Below are 22517 nucleotides of genomic sequence, written 5' to 3' on the forward strand. Positions count from 1 at the left end.
TGAAAACTTAGATGAAATGGACCAATTCTTTGAAAGATACCATCTACCAAAACACAAAAGAAGAAACAGACCATCTAAAAAGGCCATATCTACTAAAGAAATGGAATTAAAGACACTTCACAGAAGAAATATAACTGGTCAATAAATATATGGAAAAAAATGTTCATCATCACTAGCAATTAGAGAAATGCAAATTAAAACCACACTGAGATTCCATCTCACTCTAGTCAGATGGCAATTATAAAGAATATAAGTAACAATAATGTTGGCAAGGATTTGGTAGGATTGCAAATTGGTACAACCACTCTGGAAAGCAGTGTGGAGATTCCTCAGAAAATTTGGAATGGAACCATCATTCAACTTAGTTACTCCACTCATCAGTCTTTACTCACAGGACTTAAAATCAATATACTACAGTGATGCAGTCACATCAATGTTCATAGCAACTCAATTCACAATAGCTAAGCTATGGAACTAAGGTTCCCTTTAATAGATAAATGAATAAAAAAAATGTGGTACATATTTCAAAATGGAATATTACTTAGCCATAAAGAAGAATGGAATTATGGCATTTGCCAGTAAATGGATGGAAGAGGAGACTATCATGCTAAGAAGCCAATCCCCCCAAAAAACAAATGCCTGAATATTCTCTTTGATATGCAGATGCTAACTCATAATAGGGTAGGGAGTGGAAGTTCACCGGATTGGACAGGGAGGAGTTGGGGGAAGGATGGGGGATTGGGAATAGGAAAGAATAGAATGAATCTGACAAAACTTTCCTATGCTTATATATGAATACATGACCAGTGTAACTGCATCATGTACAACCACAAAAATGGGAAGTTATTCTTCATGTATATGTGATATATCAAAATACATTCTATTGTCCTGTATAATTAAAAAAAACAAATAAAAATAAAATTGATTTTATATAAGAAAAAATTAATTGACTTTCCACAGAAAACACCAAGCTCAATGGATTCACTGATGAATTTTAACAAATGTTTAAGAGAAATTATATCTATTCCCTTCAATCTCTTACAGAGAATGGAAGCAGAAGGAATACTTCTGAACTAATTCTATAAGGCCAAGGTTACCCTAATACCCAAACCAGACAGACATTATGAGAAAATAAGGCTAACAACAAATATCTCTCCCGAACATGAAGGCAAAAAATCCTCAAAAATGGTGAATCAAATCCAAAAAGGTAGAAAAAGAATTACACATTATGACTATTACAGATGAATGTTTGTTTCCTTTGAAATTCATATTTTTAAATTCTACCTTAAGAAGGTAATTTAGATCATGAAGATAAAATACTCACCAATGGGATTAGTGCCCTTATAAAATAGAGTCCAGGGAGCTCTCAAGTTTTCTTCCTGCCAAATAAGTATACAAGGAGACAACAGCTATCTACAACTTGGAAAAGGGACTTCACCAGAACATGGCAATCTTGACACTTGGATTTTGGATTCTTAAGTTTCCAAAAACTGTGAGAAATAAGTGTTTGTTGTTTATGCCACTCATCTATAGTACTTTGTTACAGCAGCCCGAACTGACTGAGACAATGACCAGGTTGCATTTATCTCAGATACACAAAGCCAGGTCAACATTCAAAAATCAGTTAGTGTAATCCATAATGTCAATAGGTCACAAAAGAAAAATTACATGGTCATATTAATAAATGCAGAAGAAGAACTTGACAAAATCCAACACCAGGATAAAAACTCTCAGCAAGGTAGCAATAGAAGGAATATTTTCAATTTGATAAATGTCATCTACAAAGACCCTATAGCTAACTAAAATTCTACTTAATGTTAGTTAATGGCAAGAAATTAGAAACTTTCTCACAAAGACCAGGAACAAGGCAAGGATATTCCTTCTCTGCTCTCCTTTTCAACATCTATACACTCTAGTTAATGGAATAGGACAAGAAAAAATAAAAATAAAAAAGGAAAGAAAGAAAGAATACCTACTGATTGGGAAAGAAGAAATAAAACTGTTCACAAATGATATACTTCTCTATGGAGAAAATCCAAAAGCATTAACCAAAAAACTCTTAGAACTAATAATCAATTAAAGCAAGTTTGCACAATGTAAAGTTAATATACAAAAGTTAGCCACTTTTTTCTGTATCACAATAAAGAATAATTGGAATTTGAAATTAAAAACACAATACTATTGACAGTAGCATTTAAAAGAACAAAATACCTAGATATAATTTAACAAAATAAATGCAAGATTTGAATGAGGAAAACTATAAAACTTTGATGAACTACATCAAATATAAATGGAGAGATATTTTGTGTTTAGAGACAGGAAAACTCAATCTCATCAAGATGTCAATTTTTAACATCCTGGTCTCTATTTTCTTTTTTGGGGGGACTGAACTGAGGGGCACTCAGCCACTGAGCCACATCCCCAGTCCTATATTGTATTTTATTTAGAGACAGGGTCTAACAGAGTTGCTTAGAACCTCGCCATTGCGGAAGGCTAGCTTTGAAATCACGATTCTCCTGTCTCAGCCTCCTGAGCCGCTGGTATTACAGGCATGCACCACCATGCCTGTCTTGGTCTATATTTTCAATGGTATTTCAATCAAAGACCCAGTAAATTATTTTGTGGATCTCAAAAAACTTATGCTAAAGTTTATATAAAACTTATGCAAGAGACTTAGACTTCACAACACAATATTGAAGGAGAAGATCAAAGTCATAGGGCTGACATTACCTGACTTCAAGAATTACTATAGAGCTGTTGATATCAAGACTGTGGCACTGGCAAATGCATATGCAACTAGTTTGGTGAAACAGAATAGAGAACCCAGGAATAGCCCCACACAAATAGAGTCAGCTGATCTTTGACATAGAAGCAAAGGCAATTCAATGGAGCACAGATATACTTCTGACAAATGGTGCTAGAACAAGTGGACATCTAGAAGCAAGAAGAATCTAGACACAGACTTTACTCATTTCATAAAAACTAACTCTAACTGGAACATAGTTCTAAGTTTAAAATGCAAAAGTCTAAAATTCTTACAAGATAACAGAAGAACATCTAGGGGACTTGGGTATGGCAACTTTTTAGACAAAACACCAAAGTTTGGATCCATTAAAGGAATAATTGGTAAGCTGGACTTTATTAAAATAAAAACCTTCTGTTCTTTTCTTTTGTCAATAAATTATTTTTTATTTTATTTCTTTTCTTTTGTCAATAAATTATTTTTTATTTTATTTTTTTAATTATATGTGATAGCAGAATGCATTATAATTCTTATTACACATATATAGCACAATTTTTCATATCTCTGGTTGTATACATAGTATATTTACACCAATTTGTGTCTTCATTCCTGTACTTTGGATAATAATGATTGTTCCATCCCACCATCATTAATAACCCCATGCTCTCTCCCTTCCCCTCCAAACCCTCTGCCCTATCTAGAGTTCATCTATTCCTCCCATGCTCCCGCTCCCTATCCCACTATGAATCAGCCTCCTTATATATAAAAAAAAATTGGCATTTGGCTTTTTGGGGATTGGCTAACTTCACTTAGCATTATCTTCTCTAACTCCATCCATTTACCTGCAAATGCCATGATTTTATTCTCTTTCATTGCTGAGTAATATTCCATTGTGTATATATGCCACATTTTTTTTTATCCGTTCATCCACTGAAGGGCATCTAGGTTGGTTCCACAGTTTAGCTATTGTGAATTGTGCTGCTATAAACATTGATGTGGCTGTGTTCCTGTAGTATGCTGTTTTTAAGTCCTTTGGGTGTAGACCAAGGAGAGGGACAACTGGGTCAAATGTGGTTTCATTCCCAATTTTCCAAGAAATCTCCATACTGCTTTCTATATTGACTCACCACTTTGCAGCTCCAGCAATGTATGAGTGTGACTTTTCCCCCACATTCTTGCCAATACTTATTGTTGTTTGTCTTCATAATAGCTGCCATTCTGACTGGAGTGAGATGAAATCTCAGAGTGGTATTGATTTGCATTTCTCTAATTGCTAGTGATGATGAACATTTTTTTAATGTATTTGTTGATCTACTGAGAATTGTCTCTTCAGATCCTTGGCCAATTTATTGATTGGGATATTTATTTGTTTATTTATTTATTTATTGGTGGTTAGCTTTTTGAGTTCTTTATATACTCTAGAGATTAGTGCTCTATCTGATGTGTGAGGGCTAAAGATTTGCTCCCGAGATGTAGGCTTTCTATTCACCTCACAGATTGTTCCTTTTGTGAAGAAGAAACTGTTTTTTTAGTTCATCCCATTTATTGATTCTTGATTTTAATTCTTTGGCAAAGGAGTCTTATTAAGGAAGTTGGGGCCTAATCCCACATGATGGAGATTAGGACCTACTTTTTCTTCTATTAGATGCAGGGTCTCTGGTTTTATTCCTAAGTTCTTGATCCATTTTGAGTTGAGTTTTGTGCATGGTGAGAGAGAGGGGTTTAATTCAATTTTGTTGCATATGGATTTCCAGTTTTCCCAGCACCATTTGTTGAAGAGGCTATCTTTTCTCCAATGCATGTTCTTGGCACCTTTGTCTAATATAAGATAATTATAGTTTTGTGGGTTAGTCTCTGTGTTCTCTATTCTGTACCATTGGTCTACCAGCCTGTTTTGGTGCCAATACCATGCTGTTTTTGTTACTATTGCTCTGTAGTATAGTTTAAGATCTGGTTTAGTGATGCCACCTGCTTCACTCTACCTGCTAAGGATTGCTTTAGCTATTCTGGGTCTCTTATTTTTCCAGATGAATTTCATGATTGATTTTTCTATTTCTATGAGGAATGTCATTGGAATTTTAATCAGAATTGCACTAAATCTGTATAGTGCTTTTGGAAGTATTGTCATTTTGATAATATTAATTCTGCCTATCCAAGAGCAAGGTAGATCTTTCCATCTTCTAAGGTCTTCTTTGAGTTCTTTCTTTAAGGTTCTGTAATTTTCATTACATAGATCTTTCACCTCTTTTGTTAAGTTGATTATTTTATTTCATTTTATTTTTGAGGCTATTGAAAATTGGGTAGTTTTCCTCATTTCCCTTTCTGACGATTTGTCACTGATATACAGAAATGTCTTTGATTTATGGGTATTGATTTTATATCCTGCTACTTTGCTGAATTCATTTACTAGTTCTAGAAGTTTTCTGGTGGAACTTTTAGGGTCTTCTAGGTATAGAATTATATCATCAGCAAATAGTGCCAATTTGAAGTCTTCTTTTTCTATGTGTATCCCTTTAATTTCTTTTGTCTGTCTAATTGCTCTGGCCAGTGTTCCAAGAATTATGTTGAATAGAAGTGGTGAAAGAAGGCATCCCTCTCTTGTTTCACTTTTTAGAAGGAATGTCTTCAATTTTTCTCCATTTTTAGAATGATGTTGGCCTGGGGCTTAGCATAGATAGCCTTTATGATGTTGAGATATGTTCCTGTTATCCCTAGTTTTTGCTTTGAACATGAAGGGGTGCTGAATTTTGTCAAGTGCTTTTTCTGCATCTATTGAGATGATCATATGAGTCTTATCTTTAAGTCTATTGATGTGATAAATTATATTTATTGATTTCCGTATGTTGAACCAAACTTGCATTGCTGGGATGAATCCCACATGATCATGGTGCACAATCTTTTTGATATGTTTTTATATTTGATTTGCCAGAATTTTATTGAGAATTTTTGCATCTATGTTCATTAGAGATATTGGTCTGAAGTTTTCTTTTTATGATATGTCATTGCCTGGTTTGGGGATCAGGGTGATATTGGCCTCATAGAATGAGTTTGGAGTTGCTGCCTCTTTTTCTATTTCCTGAAATAAATTGGAGAGTATTGGTATTAGTTCTTCTTTAAAGGTCATGTAGAACTTGGCTGTGTATCCATCTGGTCCTGGGCTTTTCCTGGTTGGTAGACTTTTGGTGGCATCTGCTATTTCATCACTTGAAATTGATCTGTTTAAATTGTGTATGTCATCCTGATTCAATTTGGGCAAATTATATGACTCTAGAAATTTGTCAATGCCTTCCATATTTTCTATTTTATTAGAGTACAAGTTTTCAAAATAATTTCTAATTATCTTCTGTATTTCTGTAGTGTCTGTTGTGATATTCCCTTTCTCACATGTATGTTAGTGATTTGAGTTTTCTCTCTCCTTCTCTTCATTAGCATGGCTAAGGGTCTGTTGATTTTATTTATTTTTTCAAAAAAACAACTTTTTGAATTTTTTGTTCTGTCAGTTTTTTCAATTGTTTCTTTTTTTTCAATTTCATTGATTTCAGCTCTGATTTTAATTATTTCCTGTCTTCTGCTGTTTTTGGTGTTGATTTGTTCTTTTCCTAGGGCTTTGAGATGTAATATTAAGTCATTTATTTGTTGACTTTTTCTTCTTTTAAGGAATGAACTCTATGCAATCAGCTTTCCTCTTAGAACTGCTTTCATAGTGTCCCAAAGATTTTGATATGTTGTATCTGTGTTCCCATTCACCTGTAAAAAATTTTTAATCTCCTCCTTGATATCTTCTGCAACTCATTGTTCATTCAGTAGCATATTATTTAGTCTCCTTTTTGGTTGACTTTAGTTTGAAGTCTACTTTATTTGATATATTGATGGAAACCCCTGCTTGCTTCCGCAGTCCATGTGAGTGGTATGATTTTTCCCAACACTTCACCTTCAGTCTGTGAATGTCTTTTTCTATAAGATGAGTCTCTTAGAGGCAGCATAGTGTTGGTTTTTTTTTTTTAATCCAATTGCTAGTCTATGTCTTTTGATTGGTGAGGTTAGGCCATTAACATTCAGGGTTATTATTGAGACATGATTTGTATTCCCAGCCATTTTTGTTTATTTTTGGTATTTAATGTGACTTGGTTTCTTCTCTGATTAGATTTTCCTTTAGTGTAATCCCTCCTTCTGCTGATTTTCATCATTGTTTTTCATTTCCTCTTCTTGGAATATTTTGCTGAGGATGTTCTGTAGTGCCAGCTTTCAAGTTGTAAATTCTTTTATCTTTTGTTTATCACAGAAGGAAGGTTTTTATTTCAGCATCAGATCTAAAGCTTAGTTTTGCTGGATATAAGATTCTTGGTTGGCATCCATTTTCTTACAGAATTTGTTATACGTTGTTCCACGATCTCCTGGCTTTGAGAGTCTGGGTTGAAAAATCTGCTGAGACACAAATTGATCTCCCCCTATATTTGATCTCATTCCTCTATCTTGCAGCTTTTAAGATTCTATCCTTATTCTGTATGCTGGGCATTTTCATCATAATGTGACTTGGTGTATATGTGTTGTGATTTTGTACATTTGGTGTCCTGTAAGCCTCTTGTATTTGGTTTTCCAATTCGTTCTTCATGCTTGGGAAATTTTCTGATATTATCTCATTGAAAGGATTGTGCATTCCTTTGGTTTGAACTCTGTGCCTTCTTCTATTCCAATAACTCTTAGATTTGGTCTTTTGATGCTGTCCCATAATTCTTGGATGTTCTGTTCGTGGTTTCTAACTTTCTCCACTGTGTGATCAACTTTATTTTCCAGATTGTATACTTTTTCTTCATTATCTGATGTTCTTTCTTCCAAGTGATCTAGTCTGTTGGTTATGCTTTCTGTTTGTTTGTTTTTTTCCCAGAGTCTCTATCTCTCTCTTGAAGTAATCTTTTGCTACCTGTATTTGCTCTCTTATCTCATTGTTGGAGTGATAAGTTTTTGCTTGTATTTGCTCATTTAGGTCATTCTTTAATTCACAGATTATTTTAATTATGAACCTTCTGAACTCCTTTTCTGACATTTCATCAACTTCACTGTCCATGGGTTCTGTTACTATAGTGTCCTGGTTTGTTTGGGGCACTTTCCTCTCTTGTCTTTTCATGTTGTCTATGTGTCTTCCTTTCTTGCAGCGTGGATCTAAAATATTACAGTTTCTTCCCTATATTCTTGTAGTAGCTGTGCAGATTGTCTGTACCTCACCTTGATGTTGGGCTTCCAGACCCTGCTGTTGTCCCTCAAGGAATGCTACTGCATCCTGAATCTGGGTCTTGCTTAAGTTGGAGTGGGTGGATCTGGGCCACTGGCTTGACCTCCTGTGGTAGTTTGCTGGTAGGAAGGGGCGGTCCTGTGCCAGAGGCTAGGCTCTGGCAGGCCTACGAGAGCCTGGATCCCATGGGCTGGAGTGGGTGGTCTGGGCTGGATCTGGGCTCCCATGGGTAGTCCACTGGTCAGAAGGGGTGGTCCTGCACCAGAGTGTCTGCCCCTCCAGGAAAGGGCTGTCAATAAATTATTATAACATTTATTTAAATAAAATAAACTTGGAAATCTTGTGAGATGAAAGACAGAGAGGTTTCCTTTTCAAAGTCATCATTTATTTAAATTACCATTTACACTGTTAGCAGTTCAGAGTCAGACAACAGAATGAGAGAATTAAATTAGAAATGTAAAACCATTGAAAATATATTATAATAACAGTAATGAACAAACACCTGGTAACACTTGTAATGTGACTCATGATTGACATGAAAAAAAAAACTTGCTTTTTGAAAGATGCTGTCAAGAGAATGAGAAGAAATGCCACTAACTGGGAAAAAATATTTGCAAATAACATATCTGATAAAGAACTGCTAAGCAAAATACACAAAGAACTTTAAAAATTGAACTTATTGTACCTTTTCTATATAAACAGTGAATGTTGAAATTTAATTAAGTCCTAGGTAGATGACTTGGCTTCTTTACCCCTTCATACTAAGTATAAAGCAGTATTAAGAAAAAATGGAAATAGTCATTTATACCCTTAACAAAATACAATGATTCCTTCTAGATCCTTTTGAGCTATTTAACAGAATTCACAAAAAAAGGAAAAGAAAAAATAGCATTTGCACATCTTTAAGGCAGAATTTCCTTAAATTACAAGATTTTAATTTAAATAATGGAATAACCATTAGCTATTTAATGGAAGAACAGATATCATATCTCTAAGATGATTGACTACCTCAGATTTTTGGAAAATTGTACATTTTATACTCATTTAGAAAAAGCTGAAAATGTTTATGTTGGTATATAATATATTGCACTGAGAGATGAATTAAAAAATTTTCACAGTAAGTTAAAAATAGTTTCATTTCTTGACACCAAATCTGATTCCACAAATGTCATTTATATGGCATAATTAATTACAGAGTTTCAGTAATGTAATTAACTGCTAATGATTAACATGATGACATTTTAAAGAAGTGCATTTCTGAAACATTTAATTAAGAAATAGATGCAACTTTATATTCAGTTTGATTTTATACTCTGAGGGCAATTCATGAAACATTTATAACCAAACCATTTGTTTGGTTATAGAGAAGCATTGTGAAAACATACAAGTACTATGTGACCTCGGGTCCTATAAAAGACATACCTTCTACTTAAACATCTAGATCATTTTCATTTCGAAGTGACTCTAACAAACAGCAATGATTTTACCAGTACAAATGTTTCCAGAACATATTTAGCAGGACAATTGCAATAGGTAATGTGGCAACTAGTAATGGATACTGGTCCTGTAGTTTAGCCTTTAATCCAGAAACATACCAATTAATAATAAATAATTAATAAATATACTTAAGTCATGACCTTTGCCTCTGAGTGCTTAAAATCTAAGTGTGAAAACAAGAAATACAGACATAAAATCAGTGGTATGCTGAAATCAGGGTGTGTCAGCATATGAGAGCTGATTGCCAAGCCTGTTGTTAATCACTGCCATTAACAAAAATTAAATTTATAAATAAAAAATTTATTTAAATTAAAAATATAGGCAGTAAATATCCTAAACCCATCATTTCACACCTATTTTACTTTAATTTACTATTATTTATCTTCTTGAGGTTTTTGTATCCTCCAGAACATAGAAATCCTGCCTAATGGTGTATAGCTATATATCTTTTCCCAAAATAATGTTCAAAGATGTCAAATTGGCCAATAGGAATAAATAACCCATGGAAAATAGCAAACACACCAGAGATGGTGGTGCACACCTGTAATCCTAACTTCTTGGAGGCTGAGGCAGGAGGATTACAAGTTGGAGGCCAGCCTCGGCAACTTAGTGACACCCTGTCTCAAAGTAAAAATTTTTAAAAGGATCAAGGACTGATTTAAGCATACTACTAATTTTATGTCTGTATTTCTTGTTTTCCCACTTAGATTTTAAGTACTCAGAGGCAAAGGTCATATGAACTAGTTATTTGTTATTAATTGATATGTTTCCGGATTAAAGGCTAATATAGCTCAGTGCTTACCTCGAATGTGTGAGGCTCTGGGATCAGCCCCCAGTACCACAAAACAAACAAACAAACAGAAGGCAATGACCCTTTCCCCTCCTTGGCCCACGATGAATATGAAACATTTACTAGCACGCTATCACATAGGATAATAATTAACAATGGAAATCATTGTGTTAAAGGCCAACTGAATTGTTTATGCTTATAGGCATGGAATAAATTCAGAAAAGGTGGTGATAAGTGATAGCCCTCTGGCAAGTTCAAAAAGATAACAATGAGTTTTACAGAAGGTACAAAAAAAGTAAAGTTGGCAATGATTTCATTAACAAGAAAAACTATAGCAGCCACAATAAACATGCTAAGTCTGAATTTCGATGGGTGAAATGGCTAATTTCTTCTTTCTTCAAGTATCTTTATATTGATGTGTTAGTTGCCTAGTATCAATGCAGACATTTTAAAATAGAAATAAAAGGATTAGTCCAACAACATTGGCAGGTACTAACTCACAGCACCTGGAACTAATCTCTTCAGAAATTTCCAGTATCCCTGAGACTCTGTTCCTTACCTTTAGAGTTCTTGAATGCTCTAATTCCCACTAAACCTCCCAATGATCTCATTGAAGTGTCTCTTGATACTTGGTTCTCTCAATTGCATGCATCTTGTCAGTCTTCTCCTTGACCTTTCTCTCTTTCCTCCTTACTCACCTGTACCCAAGGCTTATCATCTGAGCTTCATGTCAGCATTCTTCGTTGCCCTCAGTCCCTGTCTGCCTACTTACCAGCCAGAAACACCTCAATCCCTCTGCTGAGCAGAGCCTGAATTACACTCCTTTTACACACTTGGTTTATCTGCTCTTCCATGCCCCTCAGTAACTATTCCAGACTTCACCTCCTTCCATTCCCCACTGAAGTTTTCTCACTGTCCTGTATGACACAAAACCTTGAGATCCCAAGAGGAATTCTCCAACACACCCTACCTTTCAAAATCATGTCTGGTCACCCCTATCTTTACTGTTTTGTTTTTGTTCAGAGGTTGAGGTATGAAAACTTTCCATTGGTAACCTTGTGTTCAACTCTTTGCTCTATCCGTTTTTCCCACTCTCTTTATTTTCAACCTATATTGCTTCTTAAGTCTCTTCAGATCTGAGTAATTCTTTCCTTGGTCTACAATATCATCCTCCCAATGACTATGCTATGCCTTTTCTTCCCTTTTAACTTTTGGAAAGGACTCTGCATTAATTGCCTCCCCTTCCTTGATCTTGCTCATTTCCTCCATAATCCTTCCTAACACAGCTTCTCCCCATCTTTTTCTGTGGACAAGTTTGGCTTGGGGCATTCGGTATTCATCTCACTCAGGCAGACACTTTTCTCCTGGCTTCTGCAAAGGCAGATTTTCTCCTAGTATCTTACTGTTTATTCTTTTTCCTTCTGATTCTTCTTTTTGTGTCTGTCCTAAATAGTGGCATTTTCAGGAGTTCTTTCCATACTCAACATTTTGTCTCAGTTTCTATGCTCTTCTTGGGTGATGTACCTCTTCTCCAACACACCAATATCCATACATTGGTGAAACCCAAGCTCTCTTGAAGTTTGAATGTAAGTATACCTGTTCACCATGTCCACCTGGATATCTCATAGCCTCTCAAATTCACATGACCATATTTGAAATTGACTTCCCCTACCTCTCAATACATACATACAACAGCATATTATATTTTGTTTGGTGACAGCATGATCTATCTATCACCCCAGCCAGAAATTTGGTGATCTCACATGACTCTTCACTCTCAACTCCCACAAACCATGGATCACCAATTTGTCTACATTGCTTCATAAACACTCATTGAATAGGTCTTATCTTCTTTATCTCTATGCTTCCCACTCTCCAGTCTCTTACCTCCAATTGGTCTCTTGCTTCAGGTGTTTTAAAAAATATTTATTTATTTTTAGTTTTAGGTGGACACAATATCTTTATTTTTTATGTGGTGCTGAGGATCAAACCCAGTGCCTCGCACATGCCAGGCAAGCACGCTACCATTTGAGCCACATCCCCAGCCCTCTTGCTTCAGTTTTATTGCTGTCAAAACTGTTGTCAAATTTTAGCATGTTTCCCTGAAGATGACATGGAGCTGTCTCAACATCTTTCACTTATCTCTATCCTCTGCAAAGAGCATATCTGTGGTTTGTCTCCTGTAAACCCCGCCCCCCCAATCTTATCTCTCACTCTCTTGAAATTAGTTACTTAGATCTCTGAGCTTGTTACTGCTTCCTGGATACCCCATTATGGGACTTTGTATATGTTTGGGACCTGACACAGTCTCTTACCCTCTTTTTCCTTTTCCCCCACCTCAACGACTGATTAAGGATCAGATAACATCTGTTCCACGGAATTATTCTGACCTTTCTATAGCTTCTCCCTTTCAAGACTAGGTAAGATACCCTTTACCTAGTCATGCCTCAATTTTTGTATTTATTGCAAGTTAATTATGTTTTAGGGTGTGTCGCTACAAGGTACTAAATTTAGTGATGCATCCAACATTCTCTTTCTGATTGTTTCATAATTTGAACGAGTCTACATAGATGACTCCCAAATAAATTCTGGAGCAAGAATCTGAATATTCATTGTTTGAGAAAATTCATATTGATGAGTTACTGTGTTTGAGGAACCACACTAGGTGCTGGGAATTTAAAGATGAGTAAGATGAGGTCTTTGATCTTAATGCCTAACGAGAGAGAAAAACTAATAAATGATTCCCACAAAGGGTGATAGTGCCTTGATGGAGATGTAAGAGAGGACTGTGGGAGCAGAAGAGAATGCCAAGAGCATCTTCAGGTAGGCTGTGGGGGGAGAAAAATCAGGGAAGGCTTCCTGAAAGAGTTGTCACACATGCTGAGTATTAGAGAATTGGTAAGAGTTATCTAGGCAAAGCAATTAAATGGCAGTGGAGTAGATGAATAGACACACTAATGAAATGGCAGTTGCAAAGTATGGAAGTAAAAAAGAAGAAGGTGAGTTCTGGAAATTGTCAATGGTTCATGTGATTGGAGCACTGGGAGAAGAAGAGTAGGGGAAGATAAGGCGAGACAAACCAATCTCGAAAATATCAGGCTAAAGAGTTGGAATCTAAAACCAAAAGCTATAGGAAGCCATTAAATACTTTAAATGGGGGAGGTGATAATGTATGTTTTTTAGTAGCTCATCCTAGCATCAAGGTTGAAAAAATGGATTGGGAAAAGAGAGATAAAAACGAGGGAGAACAATTAGTGACTCTATGGTATACTTCAGAAGACAAATGATGAGGACTTTAACTTAACCAGTGGAAATAAGGATGAAAAAAGACCAGATTCTTGCAAAATTTATAAGAATTGTAACCCACTGGATGAGAAGAATTAGTTACCTACTGGATGAAAGGAAACTGCCTCATTTTTTTTTTGTTCTCAACAATATTGATTGCATATTTTTGAAAGACCAGAAACTAACTATTCCAAGTAGGGATATAACGGTGCCAAAAAGACACTAAATGTGTTCTTATGGAGCTCATGTTCTAGTGGGAAGCAGATAATAAACTAACAAATAAATAACACAAATTTAGGTGATTGCATGATGGAATTGAATGAGAATGGAGAGACATTGGAGACAATATTTGAAGTTGGAAGGCAGGAAAAACTGCTCTGAAGAAATAAGTTGTAAGTAGAGATAGCATGAGGAGAAGATAGACTCATGCAAAAACCCAGAGGAAAATGTCCATGCTTCAGGTGACTGCCAGGCTTCTGACTGGGAGGACTGTCTACATGGTACTTTTTACCAATATATAATATGAGTGAAGGAATAAATTGGTGAGATGTGAATTCTAATGTCATTTCTGCCATATAGGTGTTGGGCACGTTGTCTTGGGCACATTACTTGAGTTACTTAAACCTTACTACCCTCATTTATAACTGGAAATAGTCTTAACTTTCTTATCTCACATCTGTGGTGCTCAAATAAGCTGAGATGGGTGATAGTGCTTTGAAAAGCATAAAATGCTGTAACAATTGAAAGTATTATTGTTTGCTTAAGTTGTCTAAGCCTTTCATGAAGAAAAGAATTTAAAAAAAAACCTTTGAACTCCATGTGCTGACACAGTCCATGAGAATAATAAATACTCAACAGGGGAGGAAAAGGAAAGAACTCTCTGTTTTCCTTTGGAAACAAGTGATGATGGTTTCCATAGTCCCCTTTTTCAAGCGTTAGTATCTGTCAATCAGGTTGTGAATTTTTGTATTAAGTTTTAAATGAGATAGCAACCTTTTTTAAAAATTAGGTAGAAATTTATATACATTTTAATCTCCCCTTTAATTACCTTCTCTTTTTGTATGGAAAATATGCCCTTCAACTAATGTGATTCTAGGCAAATCTAATTCATGGAGGGGTAGCTCAAGAGCAGAGTTGAGTTAATCATACTCTCACACTATTCCTATCTTATTTTACTCCTTTTTATTGTTTACTCCATTTCATTCGTACACGGGGCAGAGAGAGGAGTAACAGCCATTCTATTGGGTTTAACGCATCTTTTTATATGTTTTTATATGTTTATATGTTTATATGTTTCCTTCAAAGTGCATGTTTGAATGTATTTTTAATTTGTAATGGTATCGTAGGGCATTTAAATTCTTACTATTCATAGTATTCTATATATTTACTATTTAGTAGTTATGAACAATTAAAGTATCTAGAAGGTTTTAATTTTCTAACTAACCAGTATATTCTAGTCTTTGCTCCAAAAGAGCATCTATTTTGCAATAGTTTGGAGTCTGTCTTTGAAACCAATTCTAAGCTTCCTAGTATTTACCCTATCTCTTGGAATTTGTTGGTGACATAAGCAGCTGAGAGTCAGGAAACTGTGAGATAAAAATACTCAGACAACCTCAGCATACAGTGATCATTGATCTGATCAGCCGGATTCTGTCTGAGCTTTTCAATGTCTTCCTCACTTAGATCACTCTCTTTCTAAATGTAGAAACTGAAGAGGTTTGTTGAGTGTTCAGCATAATCATGTTTTCCTGAACTGCCATGGCCACTGGAGAGTCATCGAAGTAGAGTAAGAGTTGGGTTGCTTCCCTCTCCAGATTCAACATGTTCCCATTTCTGCAGTTTCCTATAATGAGTTTCAAGTTGAGCCAGATTAAACTGCATTTATACAAATACATAATTGGCCAGCTGTTAAAATCGAAGCCAGCACAACTCCCAAAAAGGCAGAAAAAAAAATTCTCTCAAAAAACAATTTCCATTTCAGAAGCGATTACCATTCTGGTTATAATTTTGCATGGAAATTTCAGAAATGGAGTTTTGTACCAGAAAGAAAATGAACATCTGCAATTAATTATACTATATGGAACACATTGGCCTGTTGTAACACATAAGTTGAACTTTTTACCCTTTGATAGCTTGACCGTTTCTGAGAGATGAGCAACTAACCACTCAGTACTACTTTTCATTAGTCAGCCAACTCAGAGGCAGCTTATGTTGGAAAGACATAGTGTCCTTCCATAGGACTGCTGTGGAGCTAGACAGAACTGGCATCTGTCCCAGCATTCACTAGTTCTGTGACCACTAAATATATTACCATAACCTCTTCTTTAGCCCAAGCTTTCCCATTTGTGAAGTTAATTTGGGTTAACTCACATAAAGTGCCTGGTTTAATGCATGGCACAGTCAGAGCTTATTTGTTCATTTCTTTTTCTTGTTCCCCTAAGAACTAAAAAATATGCTGAAAGCATTAGGGGCAAAAAAAAAATGTCATAATACTGAGGAGATGAGATGGAGCTATTATAAGTCTGCACTTGCATCTCAGGCCCAGATTAGAAAATCCTGTCCTAAGGGCCAAATCCAATAAGCCACCAGTTTCTATAACATCAGTAAACTAAAAATGGTGTAACAAATATTTGAGGTAAATACACTTTAAAAGACATTTATTTGGGCTCACAATTTTGGAAGTTTCAGTCTACGGTCAGTTGACCATGGAGAGGCAGCGCCATGATAGTGAGAGCTTATAATGGAACAAACTGTTCACCTCATGGCACCTAGGAAGCAAAGAGAAGAAGAGGATGGGGATGGGTTTCTCCAAACCCCTTCAATCACACACCCCCATGACCAAAAGACCTCCCATGAGGCTCCAACTCTTAAAGGTTTCACCACTTCCCAATTGCACCAAGAGCTGGGGCCCAAACCCGTGCCACGTGGACGTCTGCATGGAGTAAGTAGATCCTGTAGATCAGTAATGATTCAATCATTATTTACATTTTCTGTGAGCAAATGGATTTACAAACCATTTAATAATGAGTATGTTAAATAGAATTTATAAGTTGAAATTAGCTTTATAAAGAAAAATGTAGATATCTTATATCTGTTTGTTTTCCAGGCCTGTCAGAGAGTTTGCTATGCCAAGAGGAGCAAATACATTTTGCTACTGTGTAAAAGCAAATGTGGTTGTCACTGGAGGTAAGAGGACAGTTCCCATCATAAAGAGATTTTCTGCCTTGCAAAGAGTGCTCTCCTATTTTACTGCTGGGAATAACCTTTTAGGGAATTTATAAAATTTTATGAAGTCAAATCTGTATGTCGCATTCTGTGTGGCTTCTTGACTTGGGGACACACTTAGAAAAGCTTTCCTCAGCCTAGGAATCGGTGAAACAAGATTTTCTAGATTTTATTTTAACTTGCTTTTATTATTTGGCTTTATGGTTTTACTTTTAGAGCTTTAATCCATGTAAAAACCTATTTTTACAAATGAGAGCATGAGTTCCTAAATTTTAAAGCTTCCTAAAATATAACAAAGCTTGTATCTTTATTTGCGTATTTTGGGGGGGATAAAGCCAAATTTGTCAAATTCTTAAAAGGATTCCATGACCAAAAAGGTCAAGAGCTAATGACTTTGAGTTAACAGAGAAGAGGACCAAGTTTAGAACCTTGAATACCAACTATCTAGGGGCAAGTAAGGTAGAAGATGGGAAACAAGGTCATCTTCTGAGAGGGGAAAGATGACATCGTGAGAAGTTTTAGGGGAAAGATAGAGGACCAAAACACTCTTTTTTTTTTTCAGGGATTAAACCCATGGGTGCTCACCCACTGAGTCACATCCTCAGCCCTTTTCATTTTTTATGTTTGAGACAGGGTCTCACTGAGTTGCTTAGTGTGTCACTTTTACTGAGTCTGGCTTTGAATTTGTAATCCTCCTGCCTCAGCCTCACAAGTGACTGGGATTACAGGTGTACGCCACCACGCCCAACCTGAAACACTTTTTCAGATGCAAACTCCTCCACTATAACACTGACTTTTTATTTTACTGCACTTTGGAGTCAGATTGTCTAGGTACGAATTCACTCGCAAGCAGTGTGGTGGGCAGATTGTTTATTTCCCTAAAATTTCAATCTCATCTGTAAGTAGAGTTGACTGTAGTATCTGCTCAAAAGAATTCAAGTAATTTAAATAAAGTACTTAGTACTGTGTCTTCTGCACAGTAAGTGCTCAATGTGTGTTTGCTAATGATATCAATGGTAAGAAAAAACATATCATGTAGTGTTTGAGATTAATTGAGCTAATACATGCCTGGCACGTAGTAAGGTCTCAATAAATATCCATTCGGTCCACTTATAATACATAGGCAAAATTACTTTGGCAGATGTGTGAAGGTTTTGTTGGAATAAAGAAATCTGAGGTTGTGTTTAGAAGGCTGTTACCGCTGTCATGAATGAGATGGAGAGGGTCTAAATTATCATGGGTATCATGGAAAAAGAAAAGAAAAAGCAAATTTCAAGGACACTGGAAGTGGGGCTAGGGGTGTAGCTTAGTGGTAAAGTGCATGCTTAACATGAGTAAGACCCTAGGTTCAACCCTTCCTCCCCCCCCCAAAAAAAACCAAGCAAAACAAAATAAAAAATCCAAAACAAAGCAAAAAAATTGGAAATGAATGATTCATAAGGCAATTCATGCAGAATGATATTGTAGATTGTAAGGTGGGAAATGGAAAAACATCATTATGTTCATAGTGACACAGATATGAGGAAGAAGATGCTTAGGTGGATTTTCCATCTAAGCAAACAAAAGCTCAATTTTTGAACCTAAAGTTCAAATGTTAATTAAACACCCAAGAGGGCATTCCTTCTGTTGATGGGAAAAGATCTAGTTAGAGAGGAAGGGTATTGGGGATCCCAGACTGCCTTCAGGAGGGGGAAGACTAACACGCATTATAGGTAAGCAGACTTATAGGTAAGATGCAAGTGAGCAAAGCAGAAATATAAACAAATATACGTCAAGAAAATGTCCTGTATTGCAAAACCAAAGTTTAAAAAGAGTAAGAATAGAAAATTTTAAAAAACCTCTTTCCTTAAAAAATAAAATAAAATTTAGTAAATATATCATTTGCCTAAAGACATTAGAGCAAAAATACCCATTAAAAGAACCAAGATGTTAAATGAGTGAGTGCTATTGGCCCCTACCAGGTAAGATACCTTCAATTCTTATTCCCAAATACTCACGGCAGGCAATGCCTGGATTCTTCTTAGAGTCAGCTGCCTCACCCTAAAGTGCCTATTTTGCAAACTATAAAGTGTAAAGATAGCTAAGCTCCTACTTCAGAATAGGTATATCTATCTGAGATATACCCTGAGAGCACAAAGCTAATTTTTTAAGTATACTGTGTATTCAAAGTTAATACTTAAATTAATGTTTTGTTTTCTTGAGTGAAAGCAATAACTATTTATTAGAATAATACTTAATTAACAAACTGGGTCCCAGATTTTTCAAAATATATTTTTAGTTTACCTTCCTAAGAACAGGCAGTTCTTGGAAAATTGTAACCATAGTATTTTAGGTCAGGAGGATCTCTGAAAGCATGTAGTTCAGTTTCCTCATTGAGGAAAATATAAGCAACAGGGAGAGATTAAATATTGAAAATTAAACAGTTTATTAGTAGCCAGGCTATGACTAAACTTAAGAATAAGTTTATAACTAAATTTCTAATACATTGTTTTTACTTGTTTTGCTATCCAAAAGAATGCTATATTATTTTTATAATTATAATTTAACTATAAGTTAATTTCAAGTAAGTATTGTAGAAGGCCTAAAGTTGAGCACAAATTTAAGTATTAAGTTCGAATGCATAGTATACTTGAAAAAAAAATTCGCTTTGTGCTCTCAGGGGAGATATACTTACCCCTGAAGTAGGAGTTTAGCTGTCTTTACACTTAATTGTCATAGGAAAGCAAGGAGCCGAAACTCTAAGTTCTTGTGCTCTAGTGAAAGAAGATTTAAACTCAGACACCAAAAGTCATGCAGGAGAACTTTATTAGAAGTGAAAGTGAGGTAGAAATAAAATAAGATAAAAGTGAGGCTTAAATAGAAAGCACTTTCAAGGGAGAGAGTAGACTGTCTCCAAGCAGAGAACAACAAAGAAGAAAATGCTAATTTTCTTTTTTCCCCAATTTTATTACTGTTTGATGTTTACCAGAACTGGGGACCACCTTCTGTACTCTTCGCCAATTAGATATTCAACTCCTTCACATTGGGCAGTGGAGTTTTTTACCTTAGTTGGTCCTCTCTGGAACTCTCATGGTGGCCATCCTATTTAGGGGGGCTTCATCTACAAGTCAATCCCATATTAATATGGTCATTGGGTCAATTGCTGGTCAGAAGTTACCTTAGTGCACCTAAACTACTAAAAAAATCTTCCTTCCCAGATAAATAGAGACACCTTTAGCCATAATTCCTAACTTCATGTCAATATCAACGGACCCTATCAAGAGTTAATCCCATTAATCCTTTTCTTTTGACATATTTCCCAATTAGCTCCTTTTGCTTCTGTTTCCTTTCTACAAATTAACTGTCACACTTTCTTGTTTACTTTGGACATAGTTTAAAGAAGAACCTAAAGTAATTTAAAAGAACACTTGTGACCTTGCCTGCATTTCACTGCTCATTGCTAATTATTACCCAACAAGATGTATGATCTATCATGGGCAATGGAAATGGAGACATTTCCTGGCCTGGACTACAAGACAAAGTAGTAGTGGGTGCCCCAAGAGATGAAAGAAGGATTGCACAGCGTGGTGGAAATGGAGCACCAAACATGACTGAATCAGTCGGCTTTCTATCACTGTGACAGAATACCCGAGAGAATCAAATTGAAAGGAGAATGGACTTATTGTGCTATAGTTTCAGAGATTTCAGTCCATGGTCACTTGGCCTGTTGGTTTGGACTTGTAGGGCTCAGTATGACATGGTGGGAATATGTGGCAGAGGAAGCTGTTCATCTCATGGCAACCAGGAACCAAAGAGAGAGACAGGAAGGGTCTAGGGACCCAATGTCCTCTTCAAGGGCATGATTCCAATGACCTAACTTCCTCCAACTAGGTCCCACCTATTAAAAGTTCCACCACCTTCCAATAGCATCACAAGCTGGGGACTAAGACTTTAGCACATGGGCCTTTGGGGAACATTCCAGATCCAAATGAAAGCAATGCCTAAGAAGCAAACCACTAGATTCTGCCTCCACCATTGCAAGTCTTTATTATTAGGAAAAATTTTAATACTCTATTTCAACCCAAATCCCCCCCCCAAAAAAAAAACCCTTTGACAAAACAGTACTTAAATATGTGGCCAAACTGAGATTTAATTTTTAAAATATAATCATCATATAATGGTTTCACATTCATCTTAACCAGGTGCTTTGGACAGCCCTTTGTTCTCACTTAAAAGAAAATAAAACTTTTAAGAACACCAGCTTTGGCTACATGCTTGTAATCCCAGTGCCTTGCAAGGCTGAGGCAGGAGGATTGCAAGTTCAAAGCCAGCCTCAGCAAAAGTGAGGGGCTAAACAACTCTGTGAGACCCTGTCTCTAAATAAAATACAATATAGGAGTGGGGATGTGGCTCAGTGGTCAAGTACCCCTGAGTTCAATCACCAATAGCCCCATACACACACACACAAACAAAATACCAGCTTTAATATAATGTTAGCATTTTAATCATGTCTGGGGGAAATGTGTTTAGTAAAGTTCTGGAACTTAAATGATTCCATTAAACTCAGTGTTCATTATATTATAAAATCCTGCTCTACAGCTTTGAAAACTTATTAGTTATAGTTTTTCTAGCCTTTGCAAAAGAAATCAAACATTTAACAGCATGACCAGCAAGAAACCAATACATTTCACCATGCATAATTTATTAAATTTCACAGTTTTGAAGCCTCTATTAGTAGAAAATGCAAATTCTCAATAACTGAAAACATGTTTTTCCCAGGAGAATACTCTTGTTGATTAGTGACTCAGCCAAGCACATTGTGAAGTGTACAGTACGTACTGGCCAATGACTCAAAATATACAATAAGAGCTGTTTTGCGAAGCATAGTTGAGCAGGTTAAATATGCAGGGACACTTATAAACAATTTTCCACAATTGCACAACTAGTTATCTAGTTGAGTCAGTTGTCTTTGCTCCCAGCCTTGCGTTGTTCCTGGACCACTATCATCTGATTTGTTAGAGGTGCTCTCTCCTCTGTATTCATCTCTGAACTGAGCCAGCTCATTTCATGAAAAGCAATGTACTTGGATCAAGTGACTCACCAACTGAGATAAGAGCTTGCTAAAAGAAAGAAAATCCTCTGGTGAGTGGCTTTATCTAAATCTTGGCTTAGTTAAAAAAGAGAAGAAAAATAACAAAGAAACAGGACATGCTCCTTATGAGTCATAATATATTATTTGCAATATAAAATCCTGTCTTCATATTTGACATTTTCTGTGAATACCTACTTTCCTTCCATATGTTTTGTGTGCCTTACTGCTATTGTTGGATTATAAACACTCAAAAGCAGGGACCTTGCTTCATATATCTATAAGAGTTTCTCTCACTCTCTTCCAAACATTTTGTAGAATGCTCTGTTCAAGGAAGGGACCTAGAAAAATGATAATAATAGTGGTAATAATATTCAACTTATAGTCCAAGATCTTTTCAGTTGCATATATACAATCTCAATTAGTTTCATGATAAAATTATGACCTAAGTTCATTTATCCCCATTATAAAAATAAGAAAATGCAAACACTTAGGTGAAGCAACTTACTCAATATCATAGAACTAGGGAATGATGGAGATAGGTTTCAAATCAAAACTGACTTACCCAGAATATGCATTCTTAACCACTTCATAAGAGAATCTGCTAACCAACTCATTTTACTTAGCAAATAATAATCAAGCACTTAATAGTTGTCAAGGATTGTCATAAACAGAAATA

At 35.8% G+C, this 22517-nt stretch overlaps 1 protein-coding gene across 1 annotated transcript in view; it reads left to right on the top strand.

Annotated features, from left to right (window-relative positions):
- Positions 1 to 22517, top strand: part of Wdr64 (WD repeat domain 64) — a 135580-nt gene that overhangs the window by 46278 nt on the left and 66785 nt on the right. Inside the window, exon 9 of the mRNA XM_046432506.2 lies at positions 16652 to 16731. Coding sequence (XP_046288462.1) covers positions 16652 to 16731 — 80 coding nt within the window. The remainder of the gene's footprint in view (positions 1 to 16651; positions 16732 to 22517) is intronic.

This window comes from Marmota monax, unplaced genomic scaffold, assembly GCF_021218885.2.
Source record: "Marmota monax isolate L192 unplaced genomic scaffold, Marmota_monax_Labrador192_F-V1.1 WCK01_AAM20220418_F8-fsc00090, whole genome shotgun sequence".
Classification (NCBI taxonomy): domain Eukaryota; kingdom Metazoa; phylum Chordata; class Mammalia; order Rodentia; family Sciuridae; genus Marmota; species Marmota monax.